Raw genomic sequence first — 23,225 nt, 5'->3', positions numbered from 1 at the left:
ACTTTCAATATCTATTATAAATCACAGTTGACTGTTGTAAAATTGATATGGAAAGATTGCAGGAATTTTTTATAAGAAAGAGAGAAAGGGTGTAATGAGAGCAATCGAGAACTTAAAGAAAAGAAGAAAAAATAGTACCGACGAATAGTTAACGAAGAAATGAACCATTAGGGATGCTGACTCTATCTCGCATTCACTCGGAAGGTAACCCTCGTATTTCTCGCGGATAAAAGATGCTTAACAGCTCTCCGAGATAGTATCTGAAAGCTCCCGTTCATTTGAAAACGGACTCGGGCGATTCGTGAAGCCGGCCACCCGTGAAAAAGCTTCGAAGTGGTTGGCACGGAAAAGCTCATTCGTTCGCATACATGAATGTACGTATCTGTATGTGTATGTGTGTGTTTATATGTGTATATAAGAAAGACACAGAGATAAAAGCACAACGAAGACGACGATAGAGGACGATGACGACGAAAGTCGGGTCTATAACCGGCCACGCGAACTAGCAAGAGAGCTTTGCACGTACGGAACCAAGCTCATTAGTGGTGACTCTAACTCCTTCGTACATCCGTCCTCGGAGCAAGTCGTTTTACCCTTCTCGTTCTCTTCTTATCGTGATTACGTTTCGTTCCCCGTCTTTTATCGTCTTCAAACGTTTCGTTACGCCTTAGGTATCAAGCAAATTTTCTCTACGAGCAAGCATAACGAAAGGATAATCGCGTGCTTTTCACTTTTTCATTTCGATTAAATATTCTTTTAATACTTGAATGGATTTATACGTACATATGTACGTGAATTGAATTATCCTAAGAAATCGAAACTTTTCACGCAATTGAAAAGATATTAAGGAGAGTTGCTAGACTCTAGCTAGGTAGAAGTTTCTTCGAAAGACAGATAGATACGTAGAGAGAAAGAGAGGGAGAGAGAGAGAGAGAGAGAGAGAGAGAGAGAGAGAGAGAGAGAAGAGAAAACACCACACGATGGTGGAAGTCGCGCGACGACTCGGCCGGCATTCGATGCTCTGAATAATTTATCGGAAATGTAGGACGAACTCGCGACTAACTGCGCTCGGAAGTGGAGCGAGCCGGTGTTCTTTACCCATCGGAACTCAACGTTACGGTTGTGTGTCCGTCGGGGTAAAAACTTGGAAAGGTCGACATGTAGAAAGAAAAAGAAAGAGAGAAGAAAAGAGAGGGAGAGAGAGAGAGAGAGAGAGAGAGATTCTACGAAGCAAGTTCATAGTCGGTGCGAGCCGATCTTCTTTTTCTTCTTACGACTTCCAACGAACCTCCGTGGGATACCGTGTGACGACTTTGAAACAGGCTCTCTCCATCTTTAGAGCGTCCGAGAGAGAAAGAGAAACGATATCGAGATCACCGGATGATGGACGAGCAAAGGATGTGCCTTCCCTTGTAATTGCTTCTTACCGGTTCGCTTTACGATTCCCAGGACTCGATGCAAATCGATTCGTCTACCTTTTCGACTTAACTCGTCGAAACTCCTTTTTAAGATGTCCTTAACGCGCTCGTTATAGTCCACGAGTCATACGATAATTACGATGTTCCTGACGTCGGAAAGGATAGTACCGATTTACCGATCTCGTCGAATAAGGAAGACGATGCATCTGACTCCGAGAGAAGGTATCAACGAAATGAATCATGAAACCACGTTCCATTTCGAGTAAAAGGGGAAATTGCAATTACCTAGACGACAGCTAACCGAGATAGAGAGAGGGATAGATAGTATTTGGTCATTTCGGTGTTAATCGAGCGACGAACGTTTCGAATTGTCGACTAAGAGAAAACCATTGGTGTCTCTTCCGTGTTACAGAGACCTAAGTCACAACCAGATAGCCACGATAGGACCGAAGACGTTAAGAGGAGTCTCTGCTCTCAGGCACCTGTAAGTATATATTTCCCAGAGATTTCCTATCCTTTCTCTTTCTCTCTTCTTCTTCTCTTTCCCTCTCCTCGTCTTCAGCCAATGTTCCAAGCTTCTCTTCCTGTCTCGCCTAGCGTATAATCGAAAAGTCGTGTAACCGTCCCTCGAGTGATTTCAATTAACCTTCGGTAATACGCTGCATCGTTTATCGTCCAACTAGTTCGCGCTAGGAAGTCCAGAAGTTGCTTGGATGTTTCGCGATTCAACACCAGGCATCCCCGAATAAACTCGATGGCTGAACTGTTTCGAATCCTATTTTACTTGAAATTCCATCCTTTCCCGTTTACTTTGTGCATTGCGTGCATACTTCTAAGTTTTTAGCTTTGAGATCGCTTTAAAACCATTTATTCTTATAAATTTTCAACAGTTTACTGGATAACAACGTGTTGACGTGCATCGACGAATCCTCGATAAGAGAATTAAAGGATCTCGAGATCTTGTAAGTTTACCATGAAAAGTATCTAACTCGAAAAAATAGTTAACGCTCAAAGAGAATTCCGAGATAAAACAAAACTTTCTTTCTTATTCATAGAATGCTGAACAACAACAAGCTGACGACGCTAGGAAAGGAGATGCTCACTGGTTTGTCGCATTTACGGACCCTCAAATTAGCCGATAATGCTTTCGCTTGCGATTGTCACTTAACATGGCTTTCTCGACATTTGAGAACGTATTCTCGTCTCGGACAGCATACGCGATGCTCGTCTCCAGCTCATTTGAAAGATCGAAGTCTCGCTGATCTGCAGGTACGAATATTTATATCGTACGCAAATCTTCGAAAGAAGATTCTTTCGAAGAATAAAAATATTCTTTTTTCTCTTTCATTCGTCAAAAAATTCGAAAAGTCAAATGGTTTCTCTTACGAAACAAAACGCTTATCTTTCTGTTTCCTTGATTCTTTCGTTTTTCTTTTTATATTTTTCTTTTTTTTTTGTTTTTTTGTCCTTTTGCTCTGTTCTTTTTACTCAACCACTACGCTTTTTTGCAGGAACACGAGTTCAAATGCTCCGGCTTGGTAGAACGAGCGGGCTCGGAATGCAGTGCGGAACCGCAATGCCCGCATCCCTGCAAATGCGCCAACGGAATCGTCGATTGCCGAGAGAATTCCTTGACGAAAGTACCGACCCATCTTCCGGAGGACACCACGGAATTGTTCGTAAAAAGTTCTACCTTCTAGCACGGCAACAACGAGCTTCGAAACTTGGCTGTCTCGCGTTATCGATTTCTCTTTTTCTCTATCTATCTATCTATCTATCTATCTATCTATCTATCTATCTATCTATCTATCCATTTCTTTTTCTTTTTTCTCTCTTCATCGGTAAAGTATCAGAGAGATGGTGCGTTTTATATCCCACAAATTGGAACGAAAAGAAGAAAAAATTTGATTTGAAATTTACGAAAAAGAAAAAAAGAAGGAAAAACCGATTCCCTGTGCACTCGCCATCGGATAAAATAGAAAAATCAAATTCGGTGAACGTGCAGTGCCAGACGCGGTGCCAATTTAAATGGAGCAGCGCGAAAAATCTGTGTTTTTTTCTCTCCTAATATCGCCCGACAGCCAATCGAAGTCGATAGAATACTACGAACGATAGTATGAAGAATGAAGAATGAAAGAAAAAAAACCATGGCTAAATCGTTTTTCTTTCTTCTCTTTTTTTTCCAATTCGTTGCAACTGCTGCTGCTGCTGCTCCTGCTGCTGATGCTTCATCTTCAAAAATTTTCATCGATCGTTCTTTAGACGTCTGGAACAAAATGGTATTACGGAGATCCCACCCAAGGCCTTTTCACCGTATAGAAAATTACGGAGAATGTGAGTAACTCTTCTTGATTAATCTGCCTACTGACATTTTTATTTCGTTCGTTCATACGTCGTTAAAATTCGTTTCACGTCATTTCTTTCCTTTTACTCTTCTTTCTTTAACATTCTTTTTTCTCTCATAGCGATCTCAGCAATAATCAGATTCAAAAGGTGGCTTCTGATGCGTTCCACGGTTTGAAATCCCTCGAATCTCTGTGAGTCTTTTAAGTTTTGTATAAATAGTACTCGAGGATATATATAATTTAAGTTAATGTGCATAATACGAATTTCACATGTTTCAGAGTTCTCTATGGAAATAAGATCAGTGAACTTCCAGGTGGTCTCTTTCAAGGACTCTCCAATTTGCAATTACTGTGAGTAATCGTATTACGTTTTACGATTTTAACAAAACATCATCATTATTGATTCTTCAATGGTGTAGTAACCACCTCTTTAAATTGTTTACGAAACAATACTTTTCTTTTCAGATTGCTCAACGCCAATGAAATTTCTTGCATAAGGACCGATCTTTTCCGAGATCTTCACAACCTCACTCTTCTTTCTTTGTACGATAATAACATCAAGTCTCTGGCGAATGGAACCTTCTCAAATCTACGGAGTATTAAAACACTGTTTGTATCTAGCATTTATTTTAATAATAGTTTGTTAAATGTCTTTCATGCAAGCATAAGCGTTATAACGACTGCGAAAAAAAGAAAAGGAAACAAAATCGTTGGGATTTCTTTCACAGACATCTAGCAAAAAATCCTTTCATCTGCGACTGCAACTTACGATGGTTGAGTGCCTACCTTCACGCACATCCAATCGAGACGTCTGGTGCAAAATGCGAATCGCCGAAGAGGGCGCAGAAGCGGAAGATCGATTCGATGCGAGACGACAAGTTCAAATGTAAGGGTAAGCACAATTCGACCTTTTCGGTATCTCTTCTTAAAACTTCGAGAGGACAATGTATACAGGTCGGTAGCTTCTCCCAACTAAGATCTCGCATCGTTTTCCCTTCATCATTAAAATTGCATCTACATTCATTAATCACGCTTTTTCACTTCTCGAACATAATAAGTTTCGTTTCCTCTTTACATTTCTTTTAATCGAGCACTCAAGATAGAACGCCTTGGATGAAGGTGATACGAGAAATTAAACCGATCTAGTAAATTATCATCGATGGTAATGTCTGATATTACGTATATTTTACGGATAATAATTTAATTAAAATCTAGGAGCTTCCGAAGGAATAAAAAAGAAAAAAGAAAAGAAAAAGAGAAAATAAAGAAAAAAAAAAAAGAAAGAAAAGGAACGAGTTTGTCCTCTAATCTCGAAGAATAATTATTCATCCTAATCTACCATTAGATGATCGGCGAAGAGTAATGTTCGCGAAAGCTTCTGCCTTTGACCATGGCCAACGATGAACGATTTAGATTTATGCTTTCATCCACGCTGATATTACGCTCGATGTACCCTCGTTAGTCTCCCGGTGCATCCTGCAACCGTCCTTTTTCATCTTACATCGTTTCGATGCATCTCTTGCGACGCGAGAGCGCCAAGACCTTTCTTCTTTTTCGTTTCTTCTTCTTCTTCTTCTTCTTCTTCTTCTTCTTCTTCTTAGTCGTTGTCGGCACGTCCGGTTCGGGTGATCGGCCAATCCGTACAGGTGTAGCCACGGCTGGATTCCTTTGATTAATGTCGAGCACTTTGTCGAGCCTGTGTAATTGCTACTGGATGCATCGCCGCAGAATCGCTGTCTCTACGCTTCTCCAGCGATTGCTTATTTATTATGCTCGCATATTATCCTCCTCATAAGGGCCAACCGTCGACATTTATGATTATTGTTATACGCTTACTGCGACCTGCCCAGGCACATTTCGAGTTCATTAATTTATAATATACCTACATCTCGAACGTGTTCGCAGAGTGACGATCGCGATATCGTTTCGATGGAGCTGTAATTATCGGATTATCGATGCTTCTAATTTCGTACTATTCACGCTTCAACGACGACCGGAATTAAATTATTCCGAGCGGAAGTAATCGTTGGAAAACTGATAAAATATTCTAACATCGGGGTTTATAAGGGAGAGCTTAAAATTATCATTCTTTTTTTGGAATTAGATTTTTTACATTTATCTACTTCTTTCTTTTTTTTTTTTTCTTCGGATTACATCACGTAAAAGAGTACACCTACTTCAAATAAGGAGCCTCGGTAATACGCCATACATGTTCGAGGATAATAGCCGAAAGTTTTCATCCCTCCTCCTCGTTCTCCTCTTTCGCGGTTTCGCGTTTATCCCGAATGCACTTTACCTAGTACACAGGATAATCTTGAAAAACACACGTTTCGTAGGTATGTACATACTTGTAGACTCTCGCTAAATATGTACGGATATCTACATACACATACGTACATATATACATAGCTATTCTTTTTCAGCATGAAGAGGTCAGAGGGAGTAAAACGACGCCAGGGAATAAACATTTCGGAAACACATATGTGCCGTTGTCTCCTACCCCTTTTCAAAGTATAAAGGGGTATTCTTGTTACGTGCATTTCTCTAAACGAGAGTTTACGCTTCGGGCGTAAAACTTGAAAGGAACTTTCGTAACTTTCGCTCGAGCCATAGTAAAAATTTACGCTAAAGCCACACGCGGTTTACGAAAGGATTCAAGGCGAGAAATAAGAAGGCGAGCAGTTGAAACGCGTCCTTCGAATCCCTTGGAGAGAAAGCACTATCTCTTCGTAGTTTTTCTTTTTCTTCTTCGGTAAATAACGTGACCACGATCGAACGATTTTCGATTTTTATCGAATGAAAATACTTCTTTCGATCTTCGATATATAAAAATAAAAACCGAATGGTTGGACGATTTCTCTTTTATTTTCTTTTTCTATTCTGAACTTACAAACTTGATAAAGTACGGATCAATGATCCAATATAGTTTTGATCGTAGCTTACCGAAGAAATTATTATACGAATCGATTCTCTCTCTTTTTGGACGGCATATCGTTATACACATTACGATGAATTACTGATATCGTTTTGCGTCCGCGTAAACGCGTATCGCGGTTCGGCTAATTTACAATGTAGAGGTATAATGCGACAATGAATCATTTCTCTATAGCCATGCTCTCATGCATAAACATATTTACTATGTGTAATGCCCAACGTGTGCCGCTAAACACTCAATTATTGAACGGGCACGTTCTCCTGCAAGCGAGCCCAGCCGATCCCAGTTTTGCAATGTCGCTAGGCATGATTGTTAATTATTAAAATGTATTAAATCAGTATATTATCGCCTCACCACGTTCATTCCCTCTCCCATAATTACATTGAACGTTTCTCCTTTCGGCCGTGTCGGTATATCGACGATGAATAAATTTCACTAAACATCTATCGAGAGGTATCATCGTATCGATAATTCGACATAGTTATCAATAAATATCATCATCATTCGTTCATCCCGAAATACCTCATCTGCATACGGTAACTCACTCGACAATGATGGGAGTGATGCGAGCGAGGAGATTAAAAGTGAAAACGTTTTTTAACGTTCCTTTTATTTATCCCCTATATTTATAGAAATTAATATTTCATTAACATACATATTAAGACTAACGAGAGAGAAGCATCGCATTGTACACGGTAGGTATGAAAAATCATCAAATGTTGCTCGTTTCGTGGATAGATGAAAGAGACTCGCATCGCTTCTACTTTAACGAGCAGAGATATCTATCGAAATCAAAGATAGAATATTTATATAGATCAGGCAATTAAGTTGTTAATTCGACTGTATCAATGAGCTTTTGTTTATAGGCGACGAAGAACTTTTGACAAAGAGGGCTGGTGAATGCATTCTACCCGGTGCATGCCCCTCTCCTTGCTCGTGCAACGGAGCAACTATCGATTGTTCCAGTAAGAAGCTTACCTCAATACCCAGAGATCTACCGATTTACACCTCTACTCTGTAAGTATCACTTCTCACTCTCTCCCGTAACGGGAGATATAATCTTAGTTTCTCTCTCTCCCTCTCTTTCTCTCTCTCTCTTTTTCTCTATTTTGTCTCTTATTCATATCACGCGTGATCACTAATATTTCTATGTGAGTTGTTTTACGCGTTCTCGCTAATACTCGACTAATATCGATATCAGATACGACACTCGAATGAAGATAGATACTATTACCATATCAATTTTCCACAATCTCTCTACTATGTGGGCACGTGTGACAGGAATATACGGGTAATTTTTTACAATCGAGAGACATGTCGAATTTCAACGAACGAATCGTCCTTTTTAAATATGCTTCATGTTCTCGGATTCATCATCGCGTGTTACCGTTCCGATCGATGATAATAATCGATATTCGTTGAAATTTTTATTCGAACATTATTTATCGTTCGTTGTTGGATATACTGAAAATGACGTTCGATCGAACGAAATTATTTCTCCGTTTGAGTTTAATGTTTGTTGGAATTTCGTTTTTTTTCTTTTTGGAGAAGAAGACCGATAGTATGCGTTTTATTAATCGAAATAAATTATTTTACTCGCTTGATGAAACAACGCCCATCTACCTCTATCCGTAACGATCGATTAGTTTATTCCTCGTCGTTTCCCTCAGTATGAATTAATTGTTCGCACGGTTGAGGAAGTCAAGGAGAAAATTTCCGAGTAATTTTCTATTATATTATTTCCCTCTTCTCTCGATGCAGTTTGCTAGGCAACAACGAGTTGGACAAGATCAAAGCGGACGGGCTATTCCAAAAGCTTCCGGAATTACAGCATCTGGATCTAAGAAAGAATAAAATCTCACGCATCGAAGCGTCCGCTTTTCAAGGAGCACACAAGCTCACCGACCTGTAAGTTTTCAGCAAACGATCGATCATCGTTTTTCTTCGTTGTTGTCTTCGTTCATCTTACGAATTTCCTTCGTTCGTTTCTTCCTCGCAGATTGTTGTCCGACAATCGGCTGAGAGAAGTTCACAACAAGATGTTCACTGGTCTGACGAATCTGAAGAGCTTGAATCTCCACGGAAATGCTATAACATGCGTGATGCCTGAGGCTTTCGACGGATTGGCTCACATTCGTGCCATGTAAGCATTAATAATTAATTGATATTACCCATAGGATTTATCTTTAAAAGCGTATGCATATCGTGCACGCTTCCTCTTATCAAGATTCTTTTTTAAAGATAACGAACTATACATATTAAAGGGTATACCTACTAACGCATACGCAAATACGTGAATTATAATGATTCCAAGTTACTCGAGTCGTGAGTTTGATGTATAGCTTTGCGTTTCCAGCAACATGCAAGGCAATCCACTGTCGTGTAATTGTCACCTCGCATGGTTCGCCGGATGGCTCAGGAAACGAGATATGACAGGAATGACCGGTCGTTGTCACGATCCCCTGCGACTCAAGGACGCCGTCATTAAGGATATTCCACATCACGAATTCAAATGTAACAGTACGTATGATTCTTGCATAAGCTACTTGTTTCTATCGAGTCATTGACCCTTTTAAAACAACCGGATTGGAAAAGTTCCTTTTCCCGATCTTTTTTTCCCCTTTTTTCCTATAAAATAAACATCGGAGAACGAACGATTTCTCTGTTCTTCTTTTTTCTTGTTTATAATAAAATATACAAGCGGATAATAATTATCCGTTCAGGTTGCATGAAATTATTTGCGTTAACGAACGAGCGACAGTAGGTAAAACTTCTTTTCATCTTATATTATCAAGTTACCGCGAACGAAGTATAAGATAGTTTTTTATTAATACTTAAGTACTTAATAATCGTCTACTTAGTTTGCATGAAATTACCAAGGCGCGTTTTAATTTGCATAATCAGCATTTCTATGCGTTCTTGCTTATTCTATCCGCGGTAATTCGCGGATTAAAGGGTTTCATTAACGATCGTCGTTTCATTTTACGAACATCAGATGACAGCGTTGGCTGTCTGGGCGACGATTACTGTCCACCCCAGTGCAATTGTGCTGGTTCGGTGGTAAGGTGTTCAAGGGCTCAGCTTACGGAGATTCCACGTGGGATTCCACCGGAAACCACGGAGCTGTATTTGGACGAGAACGACATTAAGACCATCCAACCAGAGAGACTGAACCACCTGAGGATTCTGACCAAGCTGTAAATAAAACTCCCTCTTTATCTCTCTTTCTCTCTTTTATATCTTTTTCGAGTCGACTTTCACCAACATTCTAACCTTCTTTTCCCGTTCTTTTTTCCAGCGATTTGAGCAACAATCAGATCGGAATGTTGTCCAACGATACCTTTAGGAATCTCACGAAGCTGTCGCATCTGTAAGTCGAACATTTTCTAGTCTACTCTCTGGAGAGATATCAGAGATTTCTCGATACTCATACCTCTTTTTTTTTGTTTTCGTAGAATTATCAGCTACAACAAATTGCAATGTGTGCAAAGAAACGCTCTCGCGGGACTGAAGTCTCTGCGTATAATGTGAGTCTAATCGATCTAGTTTGATTACCTAGAAACATATTATATTTTATTAGGAAGAGTGTTAATCGATAATAATCGTTCCAACAGTTCTCTTCATGGCAACGACATATCGGTGATTCCCGAGGGTGCTTTCGAGGATTTAAAATCGATATCTCATCTGTAAGTACGCTCGACGCGAGATGATAAAGTTCGACAATAATTGGAATTCGAACGATTGCCACTATGATTATTCATTTTTCCAGTGCTCTTGGTTCGAACCCTCTCTATTGCGACTGCAGCATGCGGTGGTTGGCTGAATGGGTGAAAAAAGATTTTGTCGAGCCTGGTATAGCCAAGTGTATGGATCCACCGAACATGAGAGACAAACTTCTTCTGACGACACCACCCGACGCGTTTCAATGTAAAAGTAAGTATCTCATCGATACGTTTAAAGATCGCGAACAACTTGGTCGAGAAATATAATTTTTTATTTGATGTAAGTAAATCTTTCTTGGCCAAGCACTGTTCAATGATCTCATTCACTAATCGTGACGGTGTTTTTAGTTTGAATCGTGCAACGCGATCAGTCTGTTTAGTTCGTGGTTTTTTGGCCCATCAGCTCGGTACGGTACTAAAATTGCTCATTAATCGTAGACCTTTCTTCCGCGCAGCCAAGCAACAGCCAGCCGAGGTCCTGGCCAAGTGCGACCTGTGTTACACCGCGCCATGCCAGAACGGAGGACTCTGCGAGGCGCTTCCGGATCGGCAGTTCCGTTGCAAGTGCGCGCCAGGATATCATGGGGACCGGTGTCAGCATAAAATTGACGCGTGCTATGGAAATCCTTGCAAGAACTCCGGAACTTGCAAAGTATTGGAAGAAGGAAGATTCAGGTATTTACCAGCTAGACTATTCTCAAGTTTATCAGTAGCTCGTCGGGTCGACTTTAGCCTTGCTCGTAATCCCGTAGTTGAGTTTCTCTTCGACGTCGATATATCGAATCCTGTCGGCGCGGAAGATCATCCAACAGGATTGCGTAATTATCGGACGGAATTCCTTTGACTCTTCTATATCTCTCTCTATTCTATCGATCGATAGTAGATATCTTAGAAAAGCGTCTGAGTAAAACGAGCCTGCTGCTTCCTATGAATGCGAACGAATAATAATAATAATGATAATAATAATGATAATAATAATAATAATAATAATAATCACTATGACGTATCGAAAATCCAAGCTGGGCGATCGATACGTCGTCGTTAATAGTCGAAGTAGTGATAAAGAACAATTGGTAGAAAGTAGTTGAAAGTGCATGATAACATAGTGACGATGAAACCGTAATTTTGAAATCGATTAGGCCTATCAGTAGTAGTCTCGTAGATTTTTTGTAAGAGTGTGTTAATCGCCGTCATGAGATCGACCTGTCATGAGTCGAAAAGAAAAAAATTAATAAATAAAGGAAGGAAATATAGAAAGAGTAGATATGAAACGGGACGTGCACGTGAGCCCCGAAGAGCGACGCTAGTTTTAACGAATCTAGCTTGACCGAATGTCAAGCTCAATCTCTCGATTGACGTTCAGTCCGTGTGTGACAGTTGCGACTGTGCCCCCGGATACGAGGGACTCCGATGCGAGAGTAACGTCGACGACTGTGCGAACAACAAGTGCGCCAATAACGCGACCTGCGTCGACCTCGTTCAGGCCTATCGATGTGACTGCACCCCAGGATTCATGGGAGAATACTGCGGAGCGAAAATACCCTTTTGCACAAAGGGGCACGATCCCTGCGAGAACGGGGGTCGATGCGTCGATCACCAAACCCACTACAGCTGCGAATGCCCGATCGGCTTCACCGGCCTTAATTGTTCCACCAACCTGGATGACTGCGGTGATCATATGTGCCAGGTACGAGAACACTTTCCCTTTCGTTCGATATATAAATTACACGCGTCACGTTGTGTCCTCTTGTCCTCTTCATTCTGGATTGAATATGGATTCCTTATATTTTTAGAACGGTGCTACTTGCATCGACGGCATAAACAATTACGAGTGTAAGTGCGCGGCGGAGTATACTGGAAGGTACTGCGAGATTGCACCATCAACAGCCATGTTATATCCACAAACGAGTCCGTGTGCACATCACGATTGTCAGTATGGTGCCTGCTTCCAGCCAGCTCCTGCCTCCGCCGCGGACTATCTTTGCCAGTGCCACCCCGGCTATACCGGTAAATTTTGGGAAATCGTTTTACTTTTTTCTTCGCTACAAACGTAGGATGTAGTTTAATTACAAAAAAAAAAAGAAGAAAAACAAAACAAAACGTACTTGTAACTACACGTAGGAAAACGATGCGAGTACCTGACGAGTCTGAGCTTCGTGGACAATAGCTCGCTGGTCGAGCTAGAGCCGCTACGCACGAGGCCCGAGGCAAATGTGACCATCATTTTCACGACCACGCAGGAAAACGGGGTTTTACTCTACGACGGTCAAAACGGGGAGCATATAGCCGTCGAGTTGTTCAATGGTCGCGTCCGAGTCTCTTACGACGTTGGAAATTATCCTACGTCGACGATGTACAGTTACGAGATGGTCTCCGATGGTAAGCCCCACATGGCTGAACTTTTGGCGATCAAGAAGAACTTCACGATGAGGGTTGATCGCGGTCCAGCCAGGAGCATCATAAACGAGGGCCCGAGGGAATATTTGAAGCTCATCACGCCGATGTACGTTGGTGGTGTCACACCCGAAGTCGCCAACGTAGCCTTCTCCGAGTTTCATTTAAGGAACGTCACGAGCTTCCAAGGTAAAGATCGAACCGTTAAATCTGTTAGCATCCTTTACCGAATCGATCAAACCTAGAACTAACGAACTTTGATCCTCCAACACAGGCTGCATCTCCGAGATGTGGATCAACCACAAGCTGGTGGACTTTAGCAATGCCGCCAAAAGGCATCGCGTTACTCCTGGATGTGCTTCTAACGAGGAGGAAGCTGATGAAGCACGAGACGTCATCGAAGCCGAAGGCATTGCTGTCGGCAGTAACGAAGATACCTTGCCACAGGAGCACATTCCTCCTCGCGAACATTCCGGTAACTTTGAAATTCTTGACTCTGTCTTTTCCATATACAAAGCGAACATGTATTATAAAATTCTTAAAAAATCTTTTGACGAACTTATAGATATCGTCGTATCGCTCCCAATCACAGGAATCTCTGATCCCTGTGCCGGTCACGAGTGTAAGAAGGGCTCGCAATGCGTTCCATCGGCATTTGGGAATGATTATTCCTGCAGATGTCAGACCGGCTGGTACGGGCGATATTGCGAGAAAGGTGATTCAATCTATCTACTTAATTGAAACATTTTCTTTTTCATGACACTCATAGTTAACTGGTAGACTCTCGTGACTCTTAGAAAGCTTCGTGAAAGGCCCCCTTCGTTTATTCTGTGATTGAGACAAGATAATCGTAGCGAATTTCATTGAGTGCTGTATTTGGAGTTTTTGGCTTTTCGAAGGGATGGGAACTTTAGAGTTCCTGCTGGTGGCAGTCGATGATCGAAGTTAAACTTTTCATATCCGTTTCAGCGCCAACGTGTCGTAAAGAGCACACGAGGGAGTACTACAGCGAAAACGGATGCCGTAGTCGACGACCTGTGAAACTTGCCAAATGTTGGGGAAGTTGCGGCAATTCGTGCTGCTTACCAAGAAAGACCAAACGACGCAAGGTACTCTCTCTCTCTCTCTTCCTCTCTCTCTCTCTTCCTCTCTCTCTCTCTCCCTCTCTCTCTCTCTCTCTCTTTCTCTCTCCCTCCCTTCCTCCCTCTCTGTCTTTCTATGTTCGATCGATACCAAATTTTTCAAGATTATATCGAAACCAGTAATAATTTTTAGCACAGTGAACTTTCAATCCAGAAATCGAAGTGAACTTTTGTTAAAATCTAAACTCATAAAATTCACATATTTATTCGTAGTAAAATTTAAAAACTGAGAAAACTATCGAATTTCAGGTTCGGCTAATCTGTACGGATGGCATGCGGTACACGAAGGACGTCGACCTTGTTCGTAAGTGCACCTGCACTCGAAAGTGCTACTAGCAAGTAGTAATATCCGCATCTCGTCACACGAGCAGCCTCCCTCTCAACAATCATCATCGTAGCAGTACACTGAGACTTAGACGAGATCGTCGACGAAAAGACCCCGAGATCCAAAATCGCACTATCAATCTTTTAAATATCTCTGAACATTCGAAGATGCGCCGAAGAAGGAAAGAAGAAAAAAAGGATGATAAGAATAGAAGAAGATGGAAGAAGAAAAAAAAGAATAAAGTAACTACCCTCGACGCATCTTCAAATTAAAACCCAGGAGATTTTTGAAAGTGAAAGTGACAGAGAACAGTGCGGGCCAAAACTAAGATGGACACACACAGCCGGCTCAGTGTGATATGTATTATTAATTATTAATTATTATTAATTATTAATTATTAATTATTAATTATTATTACTATTATTATTATTAATATTATTATTAACATTAATATTAATATTAATATTATTATTATTATTACTATTATTATTATTATTATTATTATTATTATTATTATTATTATTATTATTATTACTATTACTACTACTATTATTATTATTATTGGAGATAAAGCGAAGAAGCTAAAGTATATTGTAAGTACTATTAAGTATGATGGACTATCGATATCGAAAGGGAAAGATAAAAAAAAAAAAATAAGAAGCCACACGCATACATATTGCAGTTTAACGCATATTAGGTATTATACGTATTATTATAGGATTGTAAGGATTCATAACTGCCTAATAACTGCCTAACAGGGGATGGAAAGATGAATAGATGAAGAAAAAATAATAATGGGAAGGATAATAAAAGAAAAGATGTACACGATGCAAGCACGCACGCATCATTCTCATCCCTAATAACGATTTGTGGGTACGATAAAAAGCGTGCTTGCGACCGTAAAACACATACACACATACACGTACACACACGCGCGCAGGCACACATTCACAGAGACAGACACGCAGTTGCGAATATTTAGCCGAGCACGTAACGTAACGTGTCCACACTATTAAAAAAAGACGATGATTCGTGAGATTTGTGGATATTAACGAATAAAAAAGAAAAAGATAAGTGGAGAAAAAGTAAGAAAAAAAAAAAAATAAATAAAAATAAAATGAGGAGAAGCGTTCCTGAACGTACGCGAGCGCACGGTGTATGTTTCGTCGTCTTTTTCGTTAAAATCGTTTTCTAAAAAGCGATAATGACAGAAAAGTTCCGCTTCTAATCAAAGAGGAAACGTTCATGGTGCGCTCGCCGATCGGTTTATCGCGGTCGAATAATAGCAGCTATCGATTTTTTTCTTTCTCGTTTTACTTCTTTCTTTTTTTTTTTTTTTTTCTTTAATCATGCACTGTACTCGAGAGAACGAATTAATTACGCACGATAAATGTTAGTTTTCCATATGTCACGTCTTTTACTCAACGAATGTTAACCCTACGTCGGGCATCTACTCCTAGAAAAGATGACTTCTAGATCGAATAAGAAAAAAAGGAAAAAGTATGAAAAAATATTAAAAGAAAGAAAGAAAGAACTGCCACCTTTTTTAGCATAATAATATATTTATAGCGAATACGTAGTTGAAAAGGCAATTGTTCCTCGGGAGACTCTTTTCTTTCTTCGTTCGTTTATCGCTCGATATTTATTTATTCGCCGAAGATTGTTCGTTTAAGAGCCAAGTATGAGATTTTATTATCGATTTTAATATTTACGCAAATAATTCTTTTTCTTTTTTTTGCATATTATATCTCTCCAATGCCATAAGCGTTTAAAGATTAGTATTCCTTCTAACGATATATTCTAACGTTATTTCTAACTTTTTATTGATAGTTTAAAAGTAAGATCTTTCGTAGGATAAAGTTTAAACGACAAAATAATATATTGTTTCTTATTTCCGTTCTTCTTTACTTTTTTCTTTCTTTCTTCTACTTCTCGTTTCGTTCACTTTCACGAAAAGTATGTAGACTTTGTCGATTCGGTATCGGCCTATTTACGATTAGATACATTCGAAGTCGATAATGCATTCTACGAGTAGCTCGTGAACGTGTAAATAAATTACGAACCGATCATGATTTTCGAGAATAGATTGAGAGGTCTCCGTGAAGAGCGTGGAAAGAGTTTCTAAATCGGTGATTTCGATGACTTCTGCGCACTACATACGGCCTAATCGTAATTAGTCTCGAGAGAATAAAAGTGCAGTTTGTGAAATATTCAAGGAGCATCGAAACTTCGGAATCGAATCGTTTTGAAATAGTTTGAAACGAACGATCGGAGACCGTTCACTTTCGAAGCTCGCTAATAAATAAATATTATTATACAATTAAATTGATCGAACAAATTTGTTCGAGGCAAAATTCGTTTTATTTTCATTGAAATTGATAGAGATTCGCTCGAGACGAACGATCGATTCGTGGCGCGTTTCGTAAAACGAGAAGTGATCTTTAAAGAATTTCATTTGTTAAACGTTAACGAACGACGAGATAAATTTGAGAATCTGTAATTTGAGAAAAAAAAGGTCGGTGACTCCAACAACTTCCGAACGGGGAGTCTCCATATCCGATACGCGAAGAGACGTAATCTTCGTGTAATTATTTTTGTATAAGAGAATAATTTATATGGGATTGTAGCGTATTGGTTCGTACGGGAAATATCATTCGAACTACTTAATTCGCTAAAATAGGTAGAGATTATTTCGCGTATAATATATTAATAATATAAGTTAATACGTGCACTTATCCGGTGAGAAATAATCCACTGTCATTCGATGGTTCAAAGCGTTTACAATTGATTACTTCGATTTTGATGAAATTCATTATCGATTTATTTCATTATTAAACGATAACGTACCAACGTATGCGCGTGGGTTTTTTCATAAAAGAAATTCTTTCTTTCTGATACTATATCTACATAGACCTTTGTTCGATTAATTTAAAAAATTTGTAATATAAAGGAAAGAGAAAACACATACGCGCACGCACGCCTAAAATCGTAAATAAAGTGATCGCGAAAAAGCGTATCGATTCTTCTCACCGCTCTCTCCGTAATTCATAGCCCAATTTAAGCATAGGTGTACCATAACGGCATACATACGTCATATTATTACATTGATACAACTTTGTAAGTATTAATAGCCGTATAAGCTCGCTTATATCGTTTCGTTTATAACTCGCTCCGACGTCGACCTTCGAAATAAATCCTTTCCAGAATAATGGCCAGTCGATTTTTCTTGCATATACATAGGTGCGATTAGATGCGAATTAATGTGAATCAACGTGAACGATTTTGAAAGTAAAGGAAAGAAAAGAGAAAAAAGATAGAGATAGGCAAAGAAACCAGTCGGATGATTATCAGTTCGATAATTTTCGAATTTGATTAAATCAACTAAATGAAGAAAAAAGAATAGAAAAATAGACGCGTATGGATTAGAGAAAAATTCGATATCAGCGAGGAGAAGCCATTTAGTATGAAAGTGGTACGCTAGGGAAATAGAATAGAGAAAAGAGAAAAATAAAAAAAAGATAATGCGAAGAGAAAGAAAAAGACAGACAGAGAGAGAGAGAGAGAGAGAGAGAGAGAGAGAGAGAGAGAGAGAGAGAGAGAGAGAGAGAAAGAGAGAGATAGAAAGTAAGGTGACGTTTTATTGCGAGGCGTACGTTTGTATTGGACAATAATAACCGGCAAAAAAGGATGAGTTAATTAGCGATGAAAAGAGTGTTGGCTTCAAAATGACCCTTTGTCAAATTTCCAGACGATTATTCTAAACGCAAAACTTTTTTCATTTTTCTTCCTAGCCGTCTTTATTCGATTCTTTCTCTTAGATTGAGAACATTTCTTATAACTCTTTCCATATAAGTTACAATAATTTTTTTGTTATTCTTTATTGTTTTATTTATTTATTTTTTTTTTTTTCTTTGAACGCGAATCTTACGATATAAGACCGACACTCTTTTCCCGATAAATAATAAACGAAGTTATTACATTTTTCAGAGTACTCTGAATTCTATGTTGGCAAAAAAGAGAGAAAGAGAGAGAGAGAGAGAGAGAGAGAGAGAGAGAGAAAGTTTGAAAGAAATAAAACGGAGAGAAAGAGAGAGTGCGTGTGAAAGAATTAGGATGTGTGAACATAAATTCGTGAGAGCATGATCATGAATCGAGAGGGAAGAATGGGATTTGTATAAATGTGTCTATCGCGAAGCACGTTTTACCAAATAAAACTGGAATACTGCATGCCTAGAAATACTATAGCTCTATACATGTAGGTATTAAATTAGGTATTAGCGTGAAAGCAAAATGTCTATGTTTATATAATGTAACAAATCTTCGAAATATGAATGCAATTAAATAAATGTATGTAAAGTTTATAATGATCGTTTAGTGTCACATATATTATCGTTTCGTATCGTTTTTAAAATGTTTAATTAATTAAAATATGAGTAAATCCCTGGAAGCAAGCAACCATTGTTACATCGTCGGTAATCGTGATAACGAATATTATCTAGTATTAGTAAGGAAGTTTCTATCGATATGAAACGTGTTATCTTGTGAAGTTGCAACGAAATCTATGTTATCGACGTTTGTAACCAACGAAAAGTTTTACCATTCGAGTCTATATAATATCAATTCTGAATGTAAATTACCATCCGTACAAACTTTTTCTTAATTATATACCCACCTTTTATCGATATTTATTTTTGATTAAAATAGTTTAAGGAAAACGGAAGATATAAAAAAAAAAAGAAAGACAAATTCTCGATCGTTGAAATAAATTATTCGAGAAGCACGTGGTATCCTGTAATATTTTATTCGATAAATCGTGATAATGCGTTTGTTTTGCACATTCGCTGCATATACAAATATATTTTCAAAGACAGTTCATCGTATTGATGAGAGTCGACATCGGCATTTTAAGGACGCAGTAAAAGGATCATCAATCATGATATCGATGATTATTTGTTTCTAAGGTGGTCAGCGCGATAATTTACGTATGTATATAGAAAAAGATTTTTCTCGTCGAATATATTATGAATTATCGTACGCATTAGAAAAGTTTACCTTCGTCGTGTGAAAGAGATTATGGATTGATCTAGATATGTTTATTATTCGACGATAACGACGCAATTTTAACTTAATTTTTTTGTTCTTCGCATATCGCACGGATACTTTGCGATTACATAAATTATATATCTGTTAATTTTTAATTCGACATTGATTTTTGGTAGAATATTAATCAACGTTTGAAAGAAGCAATGGATAATAGGATAACACGATGCTTTTAAAAAGAAAGAAAGAGAGAAAGAGAGAGATAGAAAAAATAATTTGCTATTCTCTCTTAGCCCATACCTTTCGAATGTTTTAACAGAAAAATGCAAAACTATGATTATCAAATTTCCATAGAAGAACAAATTAATTAATAGGAAATCAGCACCGATTTGAGATTATTTGTTATTCCTTATGCATTGATTATTTTGCATTGAAACTGAATTTTCGTAGATTCATACATATGTATGTATTTTGATACGTTCTCCATGCAATGTTGATTTTAGGCAAATCTCTCGACGCTATTCACGAAGACTATAATTTAGCATAGAGAAACGTTCTACTATCGTAAACTCGATATCAATCGAACTCACAACTGTGTTATTGAAAGGTAAAATTTACGAGCTAATTTATCAGAATTTATGCTCGCGAGAAAAAGTTTTTGAAGGATCGCATGTTAAGTTTTTCCATAAAATTTTTTCCTATTTCTCATGCATGTTCCTCGATGAGAGAGATAAAGAGCTCCTTGATATATCGTCGAAAGCTTTGACATTACTCTCGAACCGGATTCGATTTTCGTAAGTCGACGAGATGGAAACTACTAGCCCCTTGAGTCTTCTATCTCTCTGTCTCCATCTCTCTCTCTTTCTGTTCAGAGTGGTTAATTTGGAAGTCTTCACAAAAGGACCTAACGCGGCTCTAATTCAGAAACAACCGAGGGTCAAACCGGTACTAACGTAGAGTTAAACCGTAGCTAATCCAAGCTCTAATCCATTGCTAAACTAGAGAGAGAAAAGGAGAGAGACAGAGATAGATAGAGAGAAAGAGAGAGAGAGAGAGAGAGAGAAAGAAATAAAGAGAAGTGGCCCTGGCCTAAACTCAGAGTTCAACCGATCAACTACAACGATCTTTGAAGAAGATAAATAGAACTTTTCTCATTGTGAAACGAAACGAACTATAGTATTCTAAAACCTATATATGTATATATATACCTATATATATATATATTGTTTGTGTACAGTTACATTTGATCCACGAGCCATGAATGTTACACGAGCGTTTGTTAAAAATATAAAGAAGAAAATTGCGTGATCGTTATGAAAAGATACGTTAACGAACGAAAGACGCGCTGAAGCGAAGGAAAATTTTTCTCTCTCTCCCTCTCCCTCTCTCTCTCACTCTCTCTCTCTCTCTCTCTCTCTCTCTCTCTTTCTCCTTCTAACTATCTATCTATCTATCTATCCATCTATCCATCTTCTCCCTTTTTCAGTTCACTCGTTCACTCGTTCACTCGTTCACTCGTTAACAGAATATCCAAGCGATGCAGAAATCATCTCTATACAGGAAACATCGTTAGGAGGTTTCTTCTTCGACAGCGTCTTCCATAACGAAACTCGTTTTTTCCATTTCTTATTTTTCCTTTTCTTCCCATAATCCACTTGAAAATCGTATTTTTCGTACTACGTTGCGCAGTATATATTCAATCATTTTCAAGATCAATGAGATTGATCTTCACGTTCTCGATGCACTCTTCCTCCACGTCGCAGGGGTTGGTACTTTCCGTTCGGTATGATTTAAAGTCGTTTGACTTTTGAAGCACTTCCGACATGTTAACCGCCAAAATGCTAACCTGAAGTCGGCCGAGTAAAATGCGTAGATGAATGGATTTATCGCTGAATTTATCCAACCTAAGAAAGAGAAACAGCAAAAGAGACGAATCGTAAATTTACGTTCGTTTCTTTTTCTTTTCGTAATACATAGTTTAAGTGAAAAAGTTACGATTATCCTGGTGAGAAGAAGGAAGGAATATCGTTAAGAGCTACGAATCGATCGCTGAAGATGTATTGCTCTTTGAGCGGCTAAAGTTCACCAATAAAATTGTTGCCTGCACTGGCGACGTAGTGAGAAAAGTTTTTATCGTATTTCAGAAAGAAATACTTCCTTCTTCTCACGAATGTTGCCGACGTGCCCTCACGATCTTTTCTATATAGATATATAGAAAGCAGGGTACGTATATATGTATGTATGTATTGTGTATATCTACGTATCTACTTTTTCTCTCTTTCTCTCTTTCTCTATCCATCTATCTATGTATCTATCTATTTCTTATTCTTTCTTCTTTCTATTTATTTTTTTCTTTTTTCATTTTCTTTATGTATATATATTATGTGTGTGTGTGTGTGTGTATGTCTATTTATAAATTATATATATATATATTTATTCATTTATATATCTATTAGTAGTATCTCCGAATGAAATTGTTTCCGCCAATATTCTATTGAAAAAGTTGTACTATGAAATCGCTGGTAAAAAGTAGAATTTTCTAAATAATCCATCTTGACTCTTACTCTTTTTTCTCTGTTTCACTGTGATCATATGAAACTTAAGTTTGCTTTTTCCTACCCCTCGAGCAATCTTCATAGATTATCGAAAAAACGAACGATTTCGATAGGAAGGAAAATTCGACGGATCGTAGGAAAGACGACTACGCCGACTACGCGACACACGTTTCGCTTCGAATCCTCACAGGAATTCTTAGAACGTTCTACCACCACCATAGTTCGAGCAAAGGTTTTGATAAAAATTGCATTTCTTGATAAGTAGAACGGCAGTATGTACGCGAATTCTAACTTTGTACCTCGCTTATGTACGAGGAAATACGGTGAGATATGTGATTCAAGATACACACATACATACACACATGTATATTTTATGTGTATATATATGTACATACATAGATATACAATATATGTTAAAACGTAAGTTCTTATCAGTTTTCTATTTGTCTATAACGCAGAACTGATATCTGACTCATATGCATAGATTCACAGAGAAAGCAAAAAGTACCGAGATAGAGAAGACCCGTGAAAAAAAAAAATACCAAATGATAATTTACGTAAAGGCCTCACAAAAAAAACTGCTTGATTACTGCCTTTGAGAATGTTACCAAAGATAAACAGAAAAAAGAAAGAAAGAGAGATAGAGAAGAAAAACGAAACAGAACAAAATTCATTCGTACGTATGATTGTCGGTACCTAGCCACGTTAATGCCGGCATCAGGATATCTGGTGGTTCCATCGGGACGAACGGAGTGGCAAGATAGAGAATGAAGAATGGTAACCAGCAAGCCACGAAACCGCCCACTACTACTGCCAATGTGCCAGCGGTTTTCGTTTCCCTTGCTACCCTGTTGATACAGCTCTGCTGATGACCTCGAATTGTACCCACTTTCTTGCAACTGCTCGTAGTTTCACCCTCGATCGACGTCCTTTCGCAAGTATCACTATCCACCGTACACTCCGAACGACGAATCTTCATGCTCTTTGTACGTTCGATCTATATCAAAATTAGGTAGATACATAAATCAAGTTTATAATGGTTTGTTTGTTGGTTTGCTTGTTTTTTTTTTTTTTTTCATATGAATTGATGACATTATTTTTGGAATAGATTTTTGTAAATTTGGTTTTCTGAATTATTTCTTCCTCGATAATATCACTAGCAACGAAAAAGTAGGATAAAAGCAAAAATACGTCGAATCATCGATCGGATATTGCGTGATGTACAACGAACCGTATTAGCACACTTCAGCACGTATCAAAGATGTAGAGTAGGAAGTAACGAATATAACACGCTACGTTAGGTGGGAACGATCGTTAAATGTTTTCCAGGACGTCGAAATTTATTCGGA

At 38.5% G+C, this 23,225-nt stretch overlaps 2 protein-coding genes across 5 annotated transcripts in view; one reads left to right on the top strand and one right to left on the bottom strand.

Annotated features, from left to right (window-relative positions):
* Nucleotides 1–17,297, top strand: part of LOC122628143 (protein slit) — a 310,009-nt gene extending 292,712 nt beyond the window's left edge. The window contains exons 4-29 of one of the 2 annotated variants that reach the window (XM_043810067.1): nt 1,831–1,902; nt 2,309–2,380; nt 2,474–2,687; nt 2,930–3,093; nt 3,681–3,752; nt 3,884–3,955; nt 4,043–4,114; nt 4,229–4,372; nt 4,492–4,649; nt 7,565–7,715; nt 8,460–8,606; nt 8,698–8,841; nt 9,055–9,218; nt 9,694–9,895; nt 9,997–10,068; nt 10,154–10,225; nt 10,313–10,384; nt 10,468–10,631; nt 10,876–11,095; nt 11,798–12,107; nt 12,214–12,427; nt 12,542–13,003; nt 13,089–13,289; nt 13,380–13,529; nt 13,784–13,923; nt 14,206–17,297. In XM_043810067.1, the coding sequence (XP_043666002.1) occupies nt 1,831–1,902; nt 2,309–2,380; nt 2,474–2,687; nt 2,930–3,093; nt 3,681–3,752; nt 3,884–3,955; nt 4,043–4,114; nt 4,229–4,372; nt 4,492–4,649; nt 7,565–7,715; nt 8,460–8,606; nt 8,698–8,841; nt 9,055–9,218; nt 9,694–9,895; nt 9,997–10,068; nt 10,154–10,225; nt 10,313–10,384; nt 10,468–10,631; nt 10,876–11,095; nt 11,798–12,107; nt 12,214–12,427; nt 12,542–13,003; nt 13,089–13,289; nt 13,380–13,529; nt 13,784–13,923; nt 14,206–14,292 (4,012 nt within the window). In that variant the 3' untranslated portion in view covers nt 14,293–17,297. Of the gene's footprint in view, nt 1–1,830; nt 1,903–2,308; nt 2,381–2,473; nt 2,688–2,929; nt 3,094–3,680; nt 3,753–3,883; nt 3,956–4,042; nt 4,115–4,228; nt 4,373–4,491; nt 4,656–7,564; nt 7,716–8,459; nt 8,607–8,697; nt 8,842–9,054; nt 9,219–9,693; nt 9,896–9,996; nt 10,069–10,153; nt 10,226–10,312; nt 10,385–10,467; nt 10,632–10,875; nt 11,096–11,797; nt 12,108–12,213; nt 12,428–12,541; nt 13,004–13,088; nt 13,290–13,379; nt 13,530–13,783; nt 13,924–14,205 lie in introns of both variants that reach the window. The other variant, XM_043810066.1, reaches the window with a different exon arrangement.
* A 1,769-nt stretch (nt 17,298–19,066) lies between these two features.
* Nucleotides 19,067–23,225, bottom strand: part of LOC122628144 (tyramine receptor 1-like) — a 39,556-nt gene continuing 35,397 nt past the window's right edge. For 2 of the 3 annotated variants that reach the window (XM_043810068.1, XM_043810069.1), the window contains 2 exons: nt 22,557–22,873; nt 19,067–21,225 (listed from right to left, as the gene is read on the bottom strand). In XM_043810068.1, the coding sequence (XP_043666003.1) occupies nt 21,018–21,225; nt 22,557–22,873 (525 nt within the window). In that variant the 3' untranslated portion in view covers nt 19,067–21,017. The remainder of the gene's footprint in view (nt 21,226–22,556; nt 22,874–23,225) is intronic. The other variant, XM_043810070.1, reaches the window with a different exon arrangement.

This window comes from Vespula pensylvanica, chromosome 3 (genome assembly GCF_014466175.1).
Source record: "Vespula pensylvanica isolate Volc-1 chromosome 3, ASM1446617v1, whole genome shotgun sequence".
Classification (NCBI taxonomy): domain Eukaryota; kingdom Metazoa; phylum Arthropoda; class Insecta; order Hymenoptera; family Vespidae; genus Vespula; species Vespula pensylvanica.
The sequence above is the reverse complement of the archived record's forward strand: the minus strand, read 5'-3'. Positions and strand labels throughout refer to the sequence as shown.